A 22,916-nucleotide genomic window follows, 5' to 3' on the forward strand; every position below is an offset into this window, starting at 1 on the left:
TAAACCTCTGTGGTAAATTTGTGACTATTTTTGCATTTTTCTCAAAAATTAATAACATATACTGGTAACAAAAGTTATGTATATTATTGGGGCAAGGAATCCAATTACTATACTGAAATTTCAGTGAATCAAGACAAGCGGTTCAGTAAATATGATAGGAAATGAGGTACATCCTAGCGGTACATGTACCTCATTTTCTATCACAAGTATCAAACCGCTTGTCTTGTGTAAGCACCCAAAGAGCTATTTGGTTGAATACAATACTTGCACTTAAAAATTATGAATGATTAGAGTTTTGCCTTTTCACAAAGAAACAAACAACTGAAAAATGCCCATTACGGGCAAAACCTAGGTGGTACTACACCCCTTGATAAATTTGCGATTATTTTTGCATTTTTCTCTATAAGTAATAACACATTGGTAACAATTAAAAGTTATGTATATTATAGGGCAAGGAATCCAGTTACTACACTGTAATTTAAGTGACTCAAGACAAGCGGTATGTTATTGATGATAAGAAAAGAGGTACCGCTAGAATGTACCTCATTTCTTTATATAATGAACCACTTGTCTTCAATCACTGAAATGTCAGTGAAGTATTATACATAACTTTTGTTACCAGAGTGTAGTAATTTTTTAAGAAAAATGCAAAATTAGTAGTACCATACCACCTTAAAGCCTTCAATTTATAATGTACATCAAGGTTTAGGTGTAAAGAACATTAAAGGAGGCTGGTCAAATTTCATCGCATGATATTTCTACCATGGATGAATGATCTTGAAGTTAATACTACTGCCTATACCTCTTGGGACAGAATATTCCTTTGTTGCTACATCATAACACAAAAATACTTTTTTATCTTGAGACGACATTCTAGAAACAGTTTTTTAATTTTTTTGATATCGGCCTTATTAACAAAAAAAATAACTTAATAAATTTCACATATGCCAATATGCACAAAATGATGCATAAAATCAGAGTCTCCGGCAATCATAGCATTGTGCCTTTTATGTTAGAAAATAATTATGAAGCATGAATCGCATGGTTTATTTAAAACAAACTCATATTGACTATAAAACGAATAAAAACAGTCGGCTCTCAACACGCGATATTCAAAATTCCTGCGCTGAATCTGTCTAAGTGCAATGACATAATGGTTATTTGTACCAGTACTCAATTGTCATTACACTCGACAATTTCAGCGCCCAGGAATTTTGAATGTCGCCCGTTGAGAGACGGTGTTTTAATCGCTTTATAGTCACGATGAGTTTGTTTTAAATAAAACCATGTGATTCGTGCTTGATAGTTATTTTTTACATATAAGGCATAATGTTGTGATTGCCAGAGACTTCCTTTAAAGATACTACAATGTAGGCCTAGTTCACCTGTCAATCAAACTCAGAAACAGTTTGTTTGTATACATTTTTTCTTGATGATTGAAATTTCTAACCCATCGGGAAACAGTATGCCCTATGGTTAGTTTTTTACCTTTAAACATACAAACTCTCTAAAAAGTTAGGTCTTAGTAATAGGAAACTAATGCTAGAAAACAATTCCTAGAAAAGTTGCCCTTTTCCTTCCTAAAGTTCAGACATCATTGGCCATTGTCTCTGATTGTGTGCTTTTAAAGTTAAACATATCACAGGCCGTGGTGAGGATTGACATGATCGTCAGATGCAAAATAGTTCACTCATTTCTGACTATCATTATGAATACATGTTTTTGAAGCTCCTAAAAAATTGGTTAATGCAAACCATGCAATACAAACAAAATGCCCTTTTTAATATGATACATGCAGAGAGCAGCATGCACTTTGCTCAGTGTGCTACACTATATATGCAGTATGCTCTGTGTGATACAAAAATACACAATTACTTTACTATCAACAATAGCATTGACATAACTACACAAAAGATACAGAAAAGGGATATACAGGGTGTAACAAAAAGTTTACCATCAACTTTTGCTTGTAAAGTTGACCAGGTGCATATAGCCAGGATATGTGGCTGCTAAGGGGCTGTTATTTTCTTCGGGCAGGGAGGGCACCTATGTTTCAGATGGACATTTTATTTTAAAAAGACCATATATATACAATACATAAAAAATATTTCGTATAGCCCCCTCACGAAAACTAGTGCATTGCATTTGTGCTTGCTCAATTAGCATTTTGTGCAAATTTTAGTACACAATTTGTTACCGTTCTTTTTTTATGGACCTTTTCATTTTACATGTAAAGTCTATGGAGATTAATATTAGAGAAGGCTGTTAATTATGGATGCTATAGCCTCATTTTAGGCTATTTTAAGAACTTACAAGTTCATAAAAAATGGCAACAAATTGTGTAATAAAATAGAAAATGCCACTTGAGCAAGTCCAATTAAAAATACGTCTGGAGTGGGGGCTATAGCTAAAACAAAAAAATGTCCTACACCTTAGGCCAAGTAAAAAAATAAACATATTTCACATCCGGGTTTTTGAAAAAAAGGAGGAAGAGGGCCTTTTATGTTGTATTTTTATCGCAAAATCAGTGTAAATACCCATAATTAGAGCTGTTTTAGCGTATACAATAATGCCTGGAAAAAGGAGGAGGCCTCTTTTTATTTGTTGTTCTGAGAGATAGGCCCCTCTAACTATCACAAAACCTTTAGACTATAGAAAGCATCTCTACTTCCTAGACATATTTTTTGAAAAGTTGTAACTGAATTTCAAAAAATAAAAATATAATTGAAGAAACCTCAAAAAAGGAAGCGGGAGGGGACGTGAAACATGTTTATTTTTTTATTTGGCCTTAGTGGTTATGAAACAAAGGTGAGGGGTCATGAATATGTCAGTGAGCAGAGTCGATGTTTATGAACCCCTTCCATCGTGGGCTGAAAATTTTGTGACCCCCTATCTTTGGCGGAATATTTTGATGACCGCCCTTTTGTACGCATACCAGAGACAAATTTCCAAAAAATTTAAGAAATGTGTGTTTGATGGAAAGGTGTGCACAGTACAGAAACATTATTTTGTCATTGTAACTAAAGATTGTAAAATTTGTGATGGAAAGTGTAAATGTGCTCGTAGGGCACCCACATTTTTTTTAAAGTCACACGCCCTTTCACTCGTTTTCAGAGAAGAACGGCAGCCCTTGCTCAGATTGACGCGAATGCCCTGTTATTCTGTTAATGAGCGCCATGTACACGGAGCTTTGTTTGTGCAGACCAATGTCTAAGGCGCGTAATCGGCCAATCAAATTATCACGTCTGTAGTTATGTTTGTCAGACGATTGAATCAGCCAATCAGAACCAGTGCCGTAACTACCGGGGGCAGAGGGGGGCAACGTGCCCCGGGCGCTACCCTTAAGGGGGCACCAAATTGACCAATTCAGCATCGATTCCGCGCCCCTCCAAGCGATGAAAGTCAAAATTTTCAGCACAAAATCTATTGAAAGAACATTTTAAGACCGATATTCAACTTCTAGTAACCAAAATTAATTAGTGGTAGGCCTTATTTGTCCAAAATTGTGCGCGTCCCGCGCGCAAATGTTTAAAAAATTTCCCACGTCTAAGATATTCTGGGGGGTGTAGGGGCGCAAATTTTTTTTCTTGCCCCAGGCGCTACCAAACCTAGTTACGCCACAGTGATCAGAACCCTACTACCGTGTTTACACTGTGCCCACTCTCAAAATGTAAACAAGTGCCATTATTCTTTGAAGGAAACTGTAGTAATTATAACCTCCTTTTTTGGTGAAAAAAATTATGACCCTCACTATTTTTGGTATACAATTTGTATGACCCCTAGTATATTCATGACCCCATTCTGAAGAAAATGACAGCCCCCTAAATGCACAAAAAATTGTCTTTTATGCAAAGGTCATTCAGCACTTTTGAGCCAACCTGAAGCATTCATCCTTGTTCACCTTAACTGATATTGGAGGTCAAGCTTCACCTCGATCAGCTTACTTTTTGCTCACAAATTTGAAGTCAACTTTCACTATATAAAGTGTTCTGTTGGGCCAAGCTTCACCATGCATCCAAAAGGATTTTCATTGTCTCACCATTTATGCGTTCAATTTGTCACCATGCATCGGTTCACGATAATAATGCCTGAAAGCGAAAGCCAAGTTTAACCTTAATCATACGAATGCTTTTATTAGTTCAAGCTTCACCCAGAAGTTCATTTTGATAAGTCTAAACTTAATCATCGTAAAGCAGTATCCAAGAAGAAGAAGAAAATAGTGAAGCTTGACGTGGCTTGAGGAGGGTACTGAGTTCCAAGATTCACAATGATGCCCACATTAATGTCTTCTGGATCTTCTTATTGTGGGATAGCAACCCCTGTAAACATGGTAAATGTATTCCTTATTTTTAAGATGCTCGCTTGGCTTCTGTAACAGTATCCACATCAAGTTGTGAAGCAAGTGTGTATGCTGTGGATAGAAAAAATACGATTATTATTGACATATCTCTGTTGAAATGTTCTCATTCCTAAAACACTATTACAATGTACCAAATCATTGTATATATTATCTTCAATTAATTGTCACCATAATTAGTTCCCTTCTCCTAATAAACAAGAAATCAAGGGCTCAGGGACATAACATCTTAACTCAAAATTGCTAGTTTGAGTGCACTGTGTAAATACAAACCATGATGTAGATCTATATGATTTTGTGTACATTAAAATTTTCATATTAAAATCTCATTTTCATCACAACGATACTGTGGCGTATATTGGGGGTGCCACCAGTGTTCGAAATATGCCTCAAATAGTTACAGGCCAGCCAGGCTTGACCTTGTAAAAAGTTACCGGCCAGCCAACTAGATGCCAGTCAGAAAATTTCCGGCCAGGCCAACAAGTTACATGCCAATGGCCGACTGACCGGCCATATTTTGTATGCTGGGTGCCACCCCCAGTCCCAACCTTTCCCTGGTTCTGGAGTAAGGTGCATCTCATGCCCCTCTTGTCAAGCAAATTTCTTGTCCCTAGTCTCAAAACATGCCATTGGTCAATATATTACTGCATACCAAATTTAAAATTATTCCAAAATCATAATAGGCGGCCTCCGTGATGCTGAAATTGTTGGTCAATGACCATACCCTAATGTTAATGTTAGAAATTATTGCTGCCTTATGCATTTTAGTTCATGCAGTTAGGACTATTAATGAATAAAGATGTTAAAAAAGCATACTTGTCTCAAAATTAAACATAAGGGAGCTATCTACAAAGACCAAGTTTATGTAAACACAAATGGCTGCCTTGTGCTGTCTTTTACTGTGTAATTGTGAAATTGCTAAAATATTCATAACTTTCCTATTTGTGCTATAAACTTTGACCTGTTAGGCAGATAATACTAAAGACTTGAGATCACACACTTGCATCTAGACCTTGCTCAATTTGATGAGACAACACACACAGGCCTGATGAGCTCAAGGGTAGCCTTGTTCAAGGCCTTCTAAGATTTCCTCCTGCTTGAACTATTTTTGGGCTCATGAAGTCAGTGAGGGCCACAGATTACAGCTATTAATGACCGTGCGTATGCTGAAAAATTGAACTTGGGCTCAGTCTACGAACCGCCAAACAGCCTTGTCTCGCCATACGAGCTCGCAGGCACAACCCGAGTTTGATTGTTCAACTTAAAACACATGATTATAAGCAGCCACAGTCTGTGATGGTCATATCATGGACAGGGTTGTAGCTAGGATATTTTCAGTGCTGGGTGGCATTTGATGAAAATCTTGCATATTTATTTATTTATTTATTTACGGTATTTATTTATTTATTTATTTCTTATTTAACCTGGGGTGACCAATCAATGCACTGGCATTGTTCTCCCTTGGTTCCCAGGTGGAAATTGTTTGCCAAAATAGACCAAATTCTTAACTAATTCAATAAAATGCTGCAATTTTGGCCTCTGAGTGGTGGGCTCCAATGCTAAAATTGGAGCCGAGTGATAGGCTCCAAAACCGATTGGTGGGCTCTACCGCCCACCACCGCCCACTGTAGCTACATCCCTGATCATGGACTTGCCAAGCCCAAAAGTTGTGATAGGATTCAAGTGCTGGTCATGAGGGAGGAAACTTAGAGGGCTAGCCAGAGGGCTGAGGTTCTTCAAATCTTGAGATTGGATATCTTCGATTGGCACTCGCAGGAAATCAGAGCTGGGTTTTACTCCATGCTCAACGCTCATTGATATTGAGGGCATTAATGTCATTGAGTGATGCTTTGGTACATGTATGCTTCAGAGTCTCAACATTCTGGGGGAAAGGAAATCAGGACCATATTGTTTATCTCTGGAATATGAAGTGCGATCCAAGGATCATGCACATTGCACAGCTAGATCAGCAAGGGCTGCAGATGGAGTCATTTCTGTAGACACTGATGAGGGTTTCCCAAATCCAGTTCCAATAAGGCATATATGTGTCATGATTATTTACGTCATTCTGCTTCATACTTTGCCTTTCATCTGGCCTAGCATCTACAATGCTCTAGAATTTTAAACTTCTGAGTTTGCTCACCACTACCTATCCACAACTTCACGATATAAACCACCTCTGCTGAGAACTCCCATCTGAAGATTTGAAGAACCTCAGCCTCCATTCTTTTAACATATTGGGTGCTGTGACTGCTGTCTCATCAAATTGAGCAAGGTCTATAAATGTGCAAATGTGCGATCACTCTTCTGTAGTAGTATCAGCCTAACAGGTCAAAGTTGGCACAAAAACAGTAACGTTATGTATTCACAATTACACAGTAAAGACAGCAAATGGCAGCCAATTTTGTTTACATAAACTTGGCCTTGTTATTTTTTGAGTAAGACTGTTATTTTGATCATCTTTTATTCATTGATAGTAGTAAGGACTAAGTTACTAGTACAGCAGTCATTTGTAATGTACACAATGCATGAATAAAATAGCTGCCTTATGCATATGGTATGGCTATTGACCCCCAAAACGACTTTGGAATAATTTTAAATTTGCAATGGGGACAAGAAATTTGTGTGACATGAGGTGATGGGGGGCACGAGATGTACCCTATTCTGGAGCCACTGATTTTGTTTCTAGATATTTGTGTAACTGCATTTCACAAAATGACCAAGTGATAATTTTGACAAGTTGGTACTTTCACAGCTTTGGGGCACATCCATTTTGTATCCTTGCCCTTGGCGCACAACCCCCTAGCTACACCAGACAACATGAAAAGAAACATATATACGGGAATAGCTGTTCTTACCAACAATGGCTGGTGTGTGTCATTCATGGTCTTGTTTGATCACATCTAATCCTGTTCTGCCCCACTGTAAAAATCATCCATCAATCTTCTACATAGTTTTGCAAATGTCTTCTCCATATCTAGTGTACTTGGAAACACAAACACTGCCATGCCTGGAGTAAGCTCCACCATCTGGAAGTAGTAAAACAGTTCAGTATAATTATAACACTTACTGGCAAAGTTCATGGAGATTGAATGAAAGTTAAAAAATTGGCTCAAATTTATTTAGCTGTCAACGTCACACAAGTAGCCTACAGGTACTGTATTCACCATAATTAGTTCCCTTCTCCTAATAACCACCCTTAAAGAAACTTTTGAAAGACAGCTGTACAACTAAATTCATCAAATGTCTAAATAAAAGTATACCTCAGTTCTAAACAGTGGTGGCACTACTAGGGGCAGGGGGCATTTGCACATAAAAAATAATTTTATTAAAGAACATCCATGGATCACTTTGCAGGGTCTTAGGCAAGATTTGAAGGTTTGGGTGTGTAAATTGAAAAAACTGGGTGTGTAAATTTAAACATTTGTGTACAAAGTATAGGCCATGTGGGCAAAAACTGGACGTGTACAAATTTGGGTGTGTAACATTTGCTGGCTGCCTAAGCCCTACAATCAAAGAAATTAATGTTGGTACACTCGGGCATACTAAATGTAAATCGCCACCCCTCTCCCCCAGTTCAATGTTGATGAAAGCACTTTTTCCATTGGGCTCTCCAGTCTCCCCAACATTGATTGAGGGGGAATGGGGGGAGGGAAGAGGAAAGGAGAAGGTATGTACTTCTCATCAAACATAGTTATACTAATTTCACTTAACTCTCAGAGCGGCAATGAAGAGTTCCAACATATTGTCAAGGTGTACCAACTATTAAATTCCTTGATTGTAGCTTCCAAGACTATTTGTGGTACTATTTGTGATTTATCCCTCAGATTGGATAAAATAAAAATAAAATAAAATGCCTTGATCAAACTTCATCCAGCAGGAATATCTCCAATATTCTACATTTCAATTTTTTATTTACGATTTAGCAAAGGAATATACTATAGATAATGCATGATGTATATATCGAATTTTTTATATGATGTATTTTATTGACACGAAATTTGATACAGGTAAAATATGCCCTTCCTGACTGCCATTCTGCCCTTTTTTATGTCCTCTACCAACGGCTAAAATAGTACAAAATATTGCACCAAATGGCGTCATTTGCACCTCAAATTTTTTTAAATCGATAGCTTCACAGGGGGGACACCCCTCTGGCTCCCCCCACCCCAGGTGCTAAAGCAGCCATTGAGTGGCACTTTGCTGTTTTCTTTTATTTCATGTGGCACTTCAACATATTTGAGGAAGCCTAATCTACATGATACTTGTTGTGAACGCAGCGAGCAGGAAATTGGCAAAGTGTTTCCGTAACTGTTTTCCTTTATAAAGTCATTTTTAGTGTTTTATTTAAAAGGCGCCCCTTACTTGATAACTCTAGCTTCGAATTTCAAAAAAATTTGCACACGATAGTTACGCATTCGATGCTAGAGTGCATTGCTAAAATGTTTTTCGGTGGGACAGCGGTGCAATCTTTTGTTATATTTATTCTGTTTAAATGTTGAAATTTGGATGAAAGTTATTTTGATGAGTCAACTACAGTACGGTATCTTTTGAGCAAGATTTGCCTATTTTGAACAGTCTAAAATTTTGCTAAAGTTTAATTTTAGCAACATTTTTGATGCGATTGTCTGTCGTGATCAGCTGTGTAATTTACTATTTTACTTCTGAACTTCCATTGCTTTACACGGTACGTGTCATGCTTCAGCGAATCCGACTAGATTTTGAATGCAATGGTCTCTAGAATGTAGGTATGCTAGGTGAATTCAAATTTGCCATCAAACTGCATCATTTTATATATCAAATTAAAGCCCTTGAGTAAACAAAGCCAAAACTGAAAACCTTTTTTTCATAGCACTTTCCGTAGCAAAGTTACATCTTGTCAAAGATTGACTTTCATCAAACAATGTCAAAAAGATTCAGCTAGCAAAATTCCCCAAAACGGCATTTCGGGGGTGTTTCTAGATCTTAGTCTCATTATGATAGCAGCTTTTTTTTAATGGAACTGCTATCAAAATCAAAAATTCCATGTGCGAGTGACTTATCACCATAAAAAATCATATATTTGGGTCAAGTGAAGTATAGAAAACATATTTATGTAGGTTTCTTTCTTCGGGCACAAGTTTTAAATTTCTATGTAAAAATGCATTGACATTGTCGGCGAATTTGGCTGACTAGCAAATGTGTTTGCCTGGCATACCTATATAGAATGTGAAGCTATCGGTGAACAAATTCTTGGCTATCTCTTCTCGAGCAACTTGGAGCAAGGCACCCATGTGTGCCAAAAATCACTTGCTCCCCCCCCCCCCCCTCGGCTCGGCTTGCCAAAAATTGCTTGCCCCACCCCTTTCGGCTCGATAAAAATTTCTTGGCACCCCCCCATTTTACCGCCAGGAATTTTTATAGGGCATTAGGGGGGGTGCTTATTTTGTACAAGTGGACTTTTTTCCAGGAGGGGGGTGGCAATTTTACATCGCACCCACCCCACCCCGCAACCCCCGGGCTCATAATTATTGCACAGCCCCTACGTCAGAAGTAGGTATAGTGCAATAGATAGAACAGTCCCCGGCATGCCCGGGAACAGCCCCGACCGAGAGAATGCTAAATATCTTTATCATGTTTACTTTAAGCTTACCCATGTTGTTACCCGGACTAAACACACGTCACACATATTTTTAGACTGAAGTACTTACTTAATATAGGTGATAGCTGCTAACGACGCCTCTTTCTTTCTCCAGGCATGCCAGGATATCAGTAAAAGTAATATTAGTGGATGAATTATTCACTAGAAAGAATAAGATGACTGGAATTCTTCTTCGCATGTGTGTACATATATATACCAATCCAGCTGATCAGCTGATTCGTTGATTAGTCTCCCACCAGTCGTAAACCAAACTGGTTACGGCATGTATAGCAAGTCAACGCTGCCATAAATCGTTTTAAATTGAAAGAGATGAAATTCCCCTCAAATTCGCATTTTGAAAAGGAAATTTTTAACTTTATCTGGCTGACCTGATAGCTTATGATTTTCTTAAACAAAATATGGCAAAAAAAAATTTTTGGAAAATTTTTTTGAGGGGTCTTGGACCACGCCCATTCCACCTCCCTTAAGAAGTATGAGTATTTGTAAGGAGCGTGCATCAGCCAAATTTCAATAATCATAACCCAGAATTAACCTTATGTTACCATGGTTTATGGAACATGAATATTTGTAAGCAACAAATCCAAAGTGTTTAGACAGTAGCCTAAATTGATGTCTGAGATACAATAATAATCTAACAGGTACCTATAGTACCATTCAGGTGGTGGTCGCCGTGCATTCTCTAAATTCAGTAAATTTTCTTCGTCAACCGTGTAATTGAATGGGATTAGTTTGAAATTTTAAAACGCTTGAAATATCACAAACAAATAGGCATATGTTAATAAATAATATAAATACAAGCTAAAACCGTTGGGGTTCGATAATGAACCCCACAAAACTAACCGAGTATATGGAAAATGCCATATTCACAAGTTACCGGCTCTATCATGCCACTCGCCGCCTGGTACCATTGGGCATTCCGAGAAATCCAAGGTCAAAGATTACACAGGGGTCAAAATTCGAAATTGTTCCTATTTGATTGAAACATATTCTAACATATTCCTCTGGTCAGAAGGATTAATATATATTTTAACCTATTTACAACTTATAAAACTGGGGTTATTAGCGCTGATTTTGTTATACTGATTACTAAATGAATAAGAAGCTGCTACTGAATTAAAACCCAAGTTGCAAAAACAACAACTGATGGTCAAATATTGTGGACCATATTTTGAAAATGGACCAAACCATCTGAATTTGAATTTAAAATTCTTATTTTAAAAACATAGTCACGTTTTCCAAACTTGATGAAAACCAGTTCTAGGAAAACTAGAAATTGATCTTGAATATGTGTTATTGAGTTCATCTCGGTTGTAAATAAATATACAGCCTGTCTCAAAAAAAATTGTGCAAGTGAAAAGCGCCCTCTCTGGCAATTAGAACATACCGGTGTGACATATTGCTTACATCAACGTCAAGGGCGTAATCTTAGCTCTCAAATGCCGTTTGTTCTGTTCAATTTGCTTGTTTTGATCTCGCGATATGTTTAGTTAAAGACGAAAGGGTCAAATCACAATTGTGCCACTTTTACTAGGGAAGAGGGCTTTACATGTAACAGTGATAGGATCAAGTTTATCAAGAGTTCCTTCGTGAAATCAAAAGAATGCATCAATTACACAATACAAAAATTTTTGACTGTTTTTACTGTTTTATCATGATGCAGGAATGATGATTCTCTTTTTCCACTTAAAAGAGATTAAAAGATAAATACATATTTCACATTCTGCTGTAAAAGTTAAATACATGTGCATGTCAATGATTTTATCATGGTAAATACTGTTCTCTTAGTCACTTAAGACATGTTAAAAGACAAACAAATATTGCGCACTTATACATGTTATAGGTTAATAAACGCGTATTACTTGTTGGGAGAGATATTAGACAAAATAATGCACGCATGCTGATGTTGATGCTTCTAATGCATGCGCCCCGAAAGGGGGGAGTGCTTTAGATGCATCAACATCAGCTATCATTGATTTACGTGTACAGCTCTCTTCCCTAGTAAAAGTGGCACAATTGTGATTTTACCCTTTCGTTGTTGAATAAACATATCTCGAAATTGGAACAAGCAAATTGAACAGAACAAACGGCATTTGAGAGCTAAGACTATGCCCTTGACGCTAATGTAAGCATTATGTCACAACGATATTTTCTAATTGCCAAAGAGGGCGCTTTTCACTTGCACAATATTTTTTGAGACAGGCTGTATGAGAAGTCTTTTGAAAAAAATGTATGGACATAATTAAAACACATGACAAAGGAAACTGTGCACTTACTCCATGAAAAGAAATACATATTTGAAGGTTAGAAATTATCATTAGGGGCTGTGCAATAATTATGAGCTCGGGTAGGAGGATAAAATGGGGGAGGGGGGGGGGGCAGGCAAGTTTTGTCAAGCCGAGAGGGGGGAAGCGATTTTTGGCACACATTCATAGGGCGCCTTTTAAATAAAACGCTCTAAAAGGCTTGGGAAAACGGCTTGGAAACGTTTAAATGTGCAAATTTTCCTGCTCGCAGCGCTCCTCGCAACATGTGTCTAGACCATTTAAGGTTTGTAAATTGAGATCCCAAAAATTTTTCATGTGCAAAAGGGGCGGGGGGTGCAGATTTTTGGGCAGGCCGATAGGGGAGGGGGGCAAGCGATTTTTGGCAGGCCAAGAGGGATTTTTGGCAAGCCGATTTTGGCGAGCCGTTTGAAATTTGTCCCCCGGGGTGGGCAGGGGCTCATAATTATTGCACAGCCCCTAAGGTTAGCAACTAAGCTGTTGCGATTTGGTAGTTAACAGCATCTTGCGAATAATATTGAGCTTTGGCAATAATTGCATTGATCATTTTGTAGCAAGCGTGTAGAAGAATTCAAATATCACAGATTTAGTTTTCTAGGTCATGTGGTTCTTGAATTATGTTATAAAGAGGGCTGAAACAACAACACTTTTGTAAAACTCATTAACAACAATAAATCATGCAAGTTTTCAAAGTATATGATTTGTAGAATAAACTTTTGCAAAACTTTAAAGTGTTATTTTTCAATAATATATTGATATAGACAATGGAAATCGATTTTTTGCTTGCTTCGACCAACAAAAGATTGCGTCGCCTTAAGACTTCTTACTTAAAGATATTCAAAGAGGTCCGTCTATCCCAGACCATCTCAAACACGTAGCAGGCAAGTAATTTTCATGCATTTATCAGATGACTTAAGAGGAACTATCTGTTATTTTTGAGAATAGAGTTGCCACGGTCAAAAATAGATTTTCTTTATACTTTCATATTTGTTGCACCTTGACCTCAAACTAACACACATGGGATAATTTTCGGAAAAATATCCCCGTTGCCATGGTAACAGGCAAATTTCAATTTTAGGCCTATTTTCACAATTTTTGCATTTTTCAGCAGTCAAATTGTCAAGTTTTGAAGCCAGTGTTACTAATATACACAATACATATATATTTTTTTCTTTATAAGGTATGAATAGGTCAAACCTTAGATGCCGCAATGAAAGTATAAAAATAATCACCAGGTGTCAGGGTGGGTTATACCATTTATTTGAAATAGGGGTGTTTTTCAATTTTTTCAAAGTATGAAAATATACCAACTTTGTATAGCTCATAAACCATATGGTAGTGTTCCAATTTCAACATCGACCACAGCATGTTGAGATGATACATTGGTCTTATGAAAAAGTTACATTTGAGCTTGGGGAAAACACATCTGTATATACAGTGTTGCCAGACATTTTCCTATTTTTCGAAATTCTACACAAATCTCACCTTAAGTTAAATGATGTGAAAATGAAACATCATCCTTTCAAGGAACATTTATTAGAAAGAGAGTTTTAATTCATATCAAATTTGATCAGTTATAATGGTCAGTGTTGTTTTAAACCACATGGGTGTTGCCATAATTGGGGTTTTATTGTGATTTGTGGATATTTTCAACTTTTTCATAAAAATACCAAAATGCATTTCTATAATAAAGAAAGAAACATCGACCTCGTCATGTTGAGATGATAGGCCTTATGAAAAAGTTATTTTGATGTGGGGAGACATCAGTTTATACAGTGTTGCCAGATAAACCACATGGGTGTTGCCATAATTGGGGTTTAATTGTGAGGTGTGGATATTTTCAACTTTTTACAAGTCATAAAAATACCAAATTCTATTATAAAGAAAGAAACATCGACCTTGTCATGTTGAGATGATACATTGGCCTTATGAAAAGTTATTTTGATCTGGGGTAAAACATCAGTTTATACAGTGTTGCCAGATATTTTCCTATTTTTTCAAAATTCAACACAAGTCTCGCCCTAAGTTAAAAGATATGAAAATGAAACTTCACCTTCATACGGAACATATCTTTTATAGGAAGAAAGTTAATTTCATATTCAATTTGATCATCTGGGATGGTCAGTGTTATTCTAAGCCATATGGGTGTTGCCATAGCTGGCGTTTAATATGACAATTTAGATATTTCCAGCTTTTTACAAGTCTTAAAAATAGTACACATCCTTAAAATTACTGTGGAATGAACGCAATATTAAGGTTAAAATTACCTTAAGAACACTTAGTATGTGAATTTAAATTTTAAATTTGAGTTCGGAAAATATTTCCTTCTATACAGTATTGCCAGTTATTATCACATATATTCAAAATTCAACGTATGTCTCACTTTAAGATTTATATTGTTTAAATCGCTGCCATGAATAAACCACATGGATGATGCCACTATAAATGGAGTTAATAGTGAAAGTTATAGCTATATTATTCCACTTTTTCACAAAAAACACCCAAAAAGCACACAAATTTGTCCTAATTTAGCGCTTTTATGGGCACTTTTGCCTTAATGCACCCAATTTGGCGTATTGTCTCCACTGCAAACCCACCAATCGACATACCAAAATTGCTAAGGTCCCCCCAAAACCGTGGCACATCCCCGTATACGTTTAACCAGGGAGAACCCCCTCCGGGGTCATGTCATAGGTATAGGCCACTTGGCATGTGACGTCATTGCCCGGCAGTATGCGCGCGCATTATGACAATTTACATTGTTCTTTGCCCTGCAGTGTGCGTACGCATCGTAGTCTGCTAAGGGCATGTGCATTTTAAATCGCCCGCCACATTTCATACAATACAAGAAAGCCATTGAACAGTGTAGCGGCTCGTCGAGCATATCGATAAACAGTGATGTCAAGTGGTCTATACTGCGCCCAGTAGTCCTCTTTTTCTACTTGAAACGGATATTTCCTCAGACAACTCTTATCAACATTTGGTGATTTTTGTGTCAGTTCCTGCAGAACTGACACCTTTAGTACAGGTTTGACGATCACGTGACAATTCGAATCATCATATCGAAATATCACGTGCTCTGTAAAAATATCAATATCGATATCGATACTATTCGTCAATTCAGCCCCAAACCAAATCGCCCACATGCCAATTCGAACCCTGTATATTGATGTACAAAAAAAGTTGGCCAAATTTAACTATTTCGTGATTTTCTCCATAACCGTTGTTTTTACACCAAATCTGTATATTTAGATGAATTGCATTCGGTCACAACCCAATTCGTTGTACTTTGTGCAATAACCCTCTGTCTTTTAAACCAAATATCCTAAAGAGTCGTGTGATATGTCGAATTTCTCTGGTCATAAGAACAAAACAAGCCAGCGTTCGCGTATCTGTACGTAGCCGCAGTTTGTGGTCCTCACAACACGGGCTTCCAGTTTAAGTTACAAATAAAGAAAAGTCTAATTAAAAATAACATCTAATATTTAGGGATTATTTAATGACCTCACCCATCCTCCCCCCCCCACCCATATCCACTCCAACTATCAATTTCTTGTGTGGACTGTGGAATGTCTATATGAAATGTTATAAATATTTATATTGGTTCTTTCTTTGCATGTTCTTCTCCTCTTTTTTTTTTATTTGTTAACTTTGTGTAATTGTATGTTGTAACTTAAGGCAGTGTAAGGGGTGCTCGCTTCAGGTCTTTGGGCCTTTTGAGCATCTCCTCATTCAAATGTTGTGTCTTTTATATTTTGTATGTTGATTTGAATGAAAATAAAATGATGATGTATGATGATGATGATGTGATCATTTCCTACAGAGTCGTGAGATATGTCAAACTTTTCCCTTGGTCATAAGGAACAAAAAAGTCAGTGGTCGCATATCTGTAGGATCATTGGTTAATAAGATATAGTCACTTTTTTATATTTTTAACCAAATATCCTAGAGAGTCGTGCCATATGTCAAATTTTTCCTCTGGTCATAGGAACAGAAAAGTCAGTGGTCGCATATCTGTAGGATCATTGGTTAATGAGATATAGTCACTTTTTTTTAATTTTGTGCACTTAACCCTCTATCTTTTTAACCAAATATCCTCGAGTCGTGCCATATGTCGAATTTTTCCTCTGGTCATAAGGGAAAAAAAGTCAGTGGTCGCATATCTGTAGGATCATTGGTTAATGAGATATAGTCACTTTTTTTGTACGTTATGCACTTAGCCCTCTTTTTTTTACTTCTGGATATCGTTTGGAGTCAAATGATTTTTCATTTTAAAGCTTATGATATATTTTCTAAACACGAAATAAAACAAAATTGACCGCGAGCCGACTTTACAGCTGTTTCGTGATGGACGGTCACATATATTCATTAACATATTAAATCGTTTATCCCTTTTGGTCAATATCGAATTGGTTTGTGGCTGACTTAGCTTGGGGCCAATGCATGAATTGGCATATGGCCAAGTCAACTGTGGACGAATTGGTTTGGCCGAATCGATCTGCTTCCATGCTGAACCAGGAAGTGCCGAAAAATTACGTACTTTTAAGGCAAAAAGCAACTTTTCTAGGCATTGTTGACATGGTGCCGTCACCCAAAAAAGTTTCCTATTATAAAGACCTAACTTTTGAGATGGTTTGTATGTTTGAAGGTGCAAAATTAACAATAAGCTTAAAATAAGACCTGGTTTACCGCCGGGTTTTGGGTAGGGCTACAGATGACGTCAGAGGACAGCTTTCAAACATAAGTCTTGATAGTAATACGCTGTTTTACTTAGCCTATATCTGGTGGCAGCAGCATTTTTCTACAGTCACGTGATAATGGCGCCGGCGGATAATACACGGGGGGAACTGACGGTGTCCACATCTTTTTTTTTTTTTTTCTTTCTTTCTTTTTCAGTTTTTTGTATTTTATCAGTACTTGGAGCTGGTGGGGGAGAGAAAGCATTAAAATACATTCAGGAAAAAATACAACTCGAACCAAAGATGAAGGCTCCATTTCAAAATCAAAATTACAACAAAAAAAATGAGCAGGTTCAAAGACCCACAGAATGAAGATGACAAAACAGAGTCCTGACCCTATCCGAATCCTATTTTGACCTTTACACAAATAAACCACCAGCCTCCTTCTTCATCACATACAATATTTTTATAAAAACATCCAGCATGTCCAGTGTTAATTAAACAAAAATGTTTTTGTATTGCGCTGGTATAGGAGTTGCAACTTGCAAGGGCCCGATACTTTGCTGATATCGAATGATGAAATTCGCCATCTTCCTCCTGTGAAAAAATTTGAAGAATAGAAGGCTGACGTTGCGCCAAAACACGCAGGCCTATGTAAGTGTATAATTAGGCCTATTTAATGATAAAATGAACTACCACTAAATGTTCTTGTCAGTGCTGCAGTGCAAAACTTCTCTTTAACATTACATTAAAATAATAGTTACATTGTAAATTGGAACTGACACCAATTTTTTTCAGGAATACTTGTTTATTTTGCTTTAACCCTGCAAGTATCTGCAAAAGTGTTCATATAAATCTCCTTCAGTCTTGAAAGCTTAATTTTAGTTAGCTGCTTCCTTTTTACAAGCTCATACAAATTCATGTCATCAATGAGCAGGGGATGCTTGAATGATAGAGAATTAGCAACAATATCATACAACATTTCAATGGTCATTTCTTCTTCAGCATGACTTTAAATGTCATACTTTCGACTCTCCTGCGAGCTCCTCTCGGGAAAAGTAACTGGACATTAATTTGTCTGGCTGTGAAAAGGTTCTGTGCATTATTGTTTTTGACTATTCTCATATCTTTCGAAACATTTGCTGGATCTATATAGTTTTTTGCCCATTTCTTCCCCATATCTTTTTTGCAAGTATAGTTGGGATGTGTGCTTTAATAATATGGGGTAGGCGTAATTTAAACATTATCTTACTCTTATATGCATCTTTTTGCAATGTAACAATGTTATGTTATTTTAATTTATTTTAGCCTAGCTAGTATGTGTATATTGGTAAAAATAATTATGGCTTTTATGTATATTTTAAAGTATATATGTTTGATGTTTTCTGTGTTGTATTTTAAGGGGTTGGTCACCCACCTTTGCACAGTATTTTTGTCGGACCTGCGAGCACATCAGACATACCAAATTGCATTTTAAATACGAGGAATGTCCTTCTGATATAAAATAATTTTGATTTATTTTTTTAATTCGCGATACAAAAATTTTAGGGTAAATTATGTATATTGATTTTTTTAAATTTTTTGACATATTACAGTCCTCAAAGTTAACTTAATAAATCTAATGATGTGTATTTAAAGTGTATGTAGTCGGGATGAAAAGCCGACCACTAATCAATTAATTAATGTTAATTGAAAAATTTGACCTTCATAGTGAAGATATAGATTTTTTCCCAAAAGACCTACATTTTTAGGTGTTTTGGTGAAAAATCTATATCTTCAATACGAAAGGTCAAATTTTCATATGGACGGCTTTTCATTCCAGCTACATACACTTTAAGTACATTTCACTAGATTTATACAATTTACTTTTGAGATCTGTTAAATTTCAAAAATATCAATTTTTAATCATTTACCATAAAATTTGTATTATATCGCAAATTTCAATATATGTCTGATGTGCTCTCAGGTCCACAAAAAATATGCGAAAACGTCGCTATTTGAACCCTTATGACTCACATCTCACTATTAAACCCTAATTATGGCAACACCCATGTGGTTTGGAACAACACTGACATACAACTGATCAAATTTAATATGAAAGTAAATTTCATTTAATAAACTTTCCTTGTGAAGGTGAAGTTTCATTTTCGCATCATTTAACTTAAGGTGAGACTTGTGTTAAATTTCGAAAAAAATAGGAAAATATCTGGCAACACTGTATAAACATATGTTTTCCTCAAGCTTAAGTGTAAATTTTTCATAAGACCAAATATGTATCATTTCAACATGGTGAAGTTGATGTTTCACTTTTACATATTTTTTAAGGAATGCATACCATGGTATTTTGGTATTTTTAAAACTTGTAAAAAGTTCAAAATAACCACACCTCGCTATTTAACCCTAATTATGGCAACACCCATGTGGTTTGGAACAACACTGACCATTTATACAACTGATCAAATTTAATATGAAAGTACATTTCTTTCTATAAACTTCCATTTTCAACCTAAGGTGAACTAGTGCTGAATTTCGAAAAAATAGGAAAATATCTGGCAACACTGTATAAACAGATGTTTTTCCCCAAGCGCAAATGTAAATTTTTCATAAGACCGATGTATCATCTCAACATGATGAGGTCGATGATTCATTTTCACATCTTTTTTTTAGGAATGCATGCCATTGTATTTTGGCATTTTTAAGACTGAAAAATAGCTGGAAAAGCTGAAAAAAGCTGGAAAAAAGCTCAACATACGTTGAATTTTGAACATATGTGGCAATACTGTATAGAAGGAAATATTTTCCGAACTCAAATTTAAAATTTAAATTCACATACTAAGTGTTCTTAGGTTAATTTTTAACCTTAATATTGCGTTCATTCCACAATCATTTTAAGGATGTGTACTATTTTTAAGACTTGTAAAACGCTGGAAATATCTAAATTGTCATATTAAACGCCAGCTATGGCAACACCACCATATGTCATAGAATAACACTGACCATCCCAGATGATGAAATTGAATATGAAATTAACTTTCTTTCTAAAAAGATGTTCCGTATGAAGGTGAAGTTTCATTTTCATATCTTTTAACTTAGGGCGAGATTTGTGTTGAATTTTGAAAAAGTAGGAAAATATCTGGCAACACTGTATAAACTGATGCTTTACCCCCCATCAAAATTACTTTTTCATAAGGACAATGTATCATCTCAGCATGACGAGGTCGATGTTTCTTTCTTTATTATAGAAATGCATTTTGGTATTTTTATGACTTGTAAAAAGTTGAAAATATCCACAAATCACAATAAAACCCCAATTATGGCAACACCCATGTGGTTTAGAGCAACACTGACCATTATAACTGATCAAATTTGATATGAATAAAAACTCTCTTTCTAATAAATGTTCCTTGAAAGGATGATGTTTCATTTTCACATCATTTAATTTAAGGTGAGATTTGTGTTGAATTTCGGAAAATAGGAAAATGTCTGGCAACACTGTATATACAGATGTGTTTTCCCCAAGCTCAAATGTAACTTTTTCATAAGACCAATGTATCATCTCAACATGCTGTGGTCGATGTTGAAATCGGAGCACTACCATATGGTTTATGAGCTATACAAAGTTGGTATATTTTCATACTTTGAAAAAATTGAAAAACACCCCTATTTCAAATAAATGGTATAACCCACCCTGACACCTGGTGATTATTTTTATACTTTCATTGCGGCATCTAAGGTTTGACCTATTCATACCTTATAAAGAAAAAATTATATATATATTGTGTATATTAGTAACACTGGCTTCAAAACTTGATAAATTGACTGCTGAAAAATGCAAAAATTGTGAAAATAGGCCTAAAATGAAAATTTGGCTGTTACCATGGCAACGGGAATATTTTTCCCAAATTTATTTCATGTGAGTTTGTTTCAGGTCAAGATCCATCAAATATGAAAGTTTAAAGGAAATCCATTTTTTGACCGTGGCAAACATTTAAAAAAAATTCTCCAAAATAACAGATAATGCCTCTTAAGAACGTGACACTCAACTAACAGGATTTGCTATTGATCAAATACTTGATTCAAATAGAACTCAACAAAGTGACTTATGATGTAAACGGAAAAGTAAGCATTACAGCACTCAACTATCACACTTAGTAGATTAGTCCGATAGTAGTTAGCACTTTGAGGTTGAGGCGTTTGTATGCTCAATGCAAATATACTTTGATCATGTTGATTTGGACATGCCAAGGAACATTCTAAGATATCAATGAAAGAGAAATTTGAGGTTTTTCTCCGTGGCGAGGCAAAATTTTATTGGTTGATAGGTGATGTTGGTCCTCGCTATATGACTCATTAGTGAAACGTCGTGCCGCTTGCAATGTACTTATCAGCACTTGACTGAATACGGAAAATTACCGCTGCATTATTTTGTAGCAACATTTGATCCGGAGGATCTTGCAATTTGTCAAATCACAATTTCATAGTTTTTAATCATGATTTATTTTGTGTTCATGTTTTGATTGATTATTTATGTTTTGATCTCACAGATTGATAATGTTGACAAGCCATCATGGCAAGCACAGATCTCAGGCAAGAAAACATGGCAGCTGATACCACCACCTGAATGTGAAGATGTTTGTCAAGCAGTGGAAGTCACTGTCAACAAAGGAGATATTAGTAAGTGTATTGAACACATGTGACACTCTGTACCGCGGAAAATGGGGAACTCAAGTCTGAACTAAGACTAACATGGAATTAGTTGTGCCATACTGCAGTTACTGTCCGTTTTCCTATACACAATACACAGTGCTCTTTCCCATTGACGCGTGACCTCTACAAATAGCCTACGTTAAAAGTATGGGGATATGCCTAGTTAACGTCGCTGTGTGAAAAATAACCGGCCAATATTAAAAGTACTCTTCTAAAGTTCTAGAAAATATAGTTTTGTAACATGTCCTAAATTTTTAGCTAATTTAGATTTTTGGAAATATGCGTACTTTGGTGTTTTAGTTAATGTTATAGGTAATAGTACATTGCCTAGTTAACGTCGCTGTGTGAAAAATAACCGGCCAATATTAAAAGTACTCTTCTAAAATTCTAGACAATATAGTTTTGTAACATGTCCTAAATTTTTAGCTAATTTAGATGTTTGGAAATATGCGTACTTTGGTGTTTTAGGAAGGATATGTAAACGACAAATAACACCAAAAATATGAGGAAATTATTTCCAAACCGTGTTAAGTCTGCAAACCACCATGTTTCTCATTTTCAAGAACGCTGGTTAACAATAAGCACGTATTGTCTCATTTCGTAAACAAAGACCACACACAATTGTTCTCTAGCGCTCGCTTTATAATCGTTCACCCAACTGAAAGTATAATCCCAGCTCATTGCTCCATTGTACGTGTAAAGCAGACACATATGTTGTGTGTATTTAACCATAGAAGATATGATTTAATCAGTTAAGCTGTTTTCAATGAGTGTTATCTTGGTTTAATAGCTTTTAATGGGGTTTAAGTCCTGCAAAGGTCGAGTTAAATTCTACTGTAGACATGACTGCATCATGCGTTGTTGGCACAATATCCTTTAAGATGTAGATAATCAGTTTAGTGTGTCTAAGATCTTTCATATCCTACAACATTGCTCGCAGCAAAGCTTCATAAAAAGATGACCTACTTACAAAATGATGTTATTCTTCACATTATCTGTTGCATCAAAATAATACAGATTATTTTGTGAGATTTTCAATTGGGTACAATACTTCCAAGAACGATTGCTAACATTCAAAATAAGGATGGCAGTTTTTTACTTGCTTGTACTGTGACTATGATGATGTATCAAAATGTTTATAGAGGAACAGGCAAAGACCACAAATGATATACTGCATTTAAATATCTTTTTTTTTTTAAATTTACGATAACGTATCATGCTTTGGGAAATTCTTTGTTATTCCTCATCTC

The 22,916-nt window shown here is 36.1% G+C and overlaps 1 protein-coding gene and 1 long non-coding RNA gene across 2 annotated transcripts in view; one reads left to right on the top strand and one right to left on the bottom strand.

The window, feature by feature from the left end:
* LOC140164195 (bifunctional arginine demethylase and lysyl-hydroxylase JMJD6-like) overlaps positions 1 to 22,916 on the top strand; it is a 106,191-nt gene that overhangs the window by 82,433 nt on the left and 842 nt on the right. Inside the window, 1 exon segment of the mRNA XM_072187441.1 lies at positions 21,504 to 21,633. Within this exon segment, the coding sequence (XP_072043542.1) occupies positions 21,504 to 21,633 (130 nt within the window).
* Positions 3,688 to 10,376, bottom strand: LOC140164196 (uncharacterized). Its single transcript, XR_011860500.1, has 3 exons — positions 10,048 to 10,376; positions 7,216 to 7,386; positions 3,688 to 4,411 (listed from the first exon to the last, which is right to left on the bottom strand). It is a non-coding gene; the product is annotated as an uncharacterized lncRNA (long non-coding RNA).

The sequence above is a fragment of the Amphiura filiformis genome, chromosome 11, assembly GCF_039555335.1.
Source record: "Amphiura filiformis chromosome 11, Afil_fr2py, whole genome shotgun sequence".
NCBI lineage: Eukaryota > Metazoa > Echinodermata > Ophiuroidea > Amphilepidida > Amphiuridae > Amphiura > Amphiura filiformis.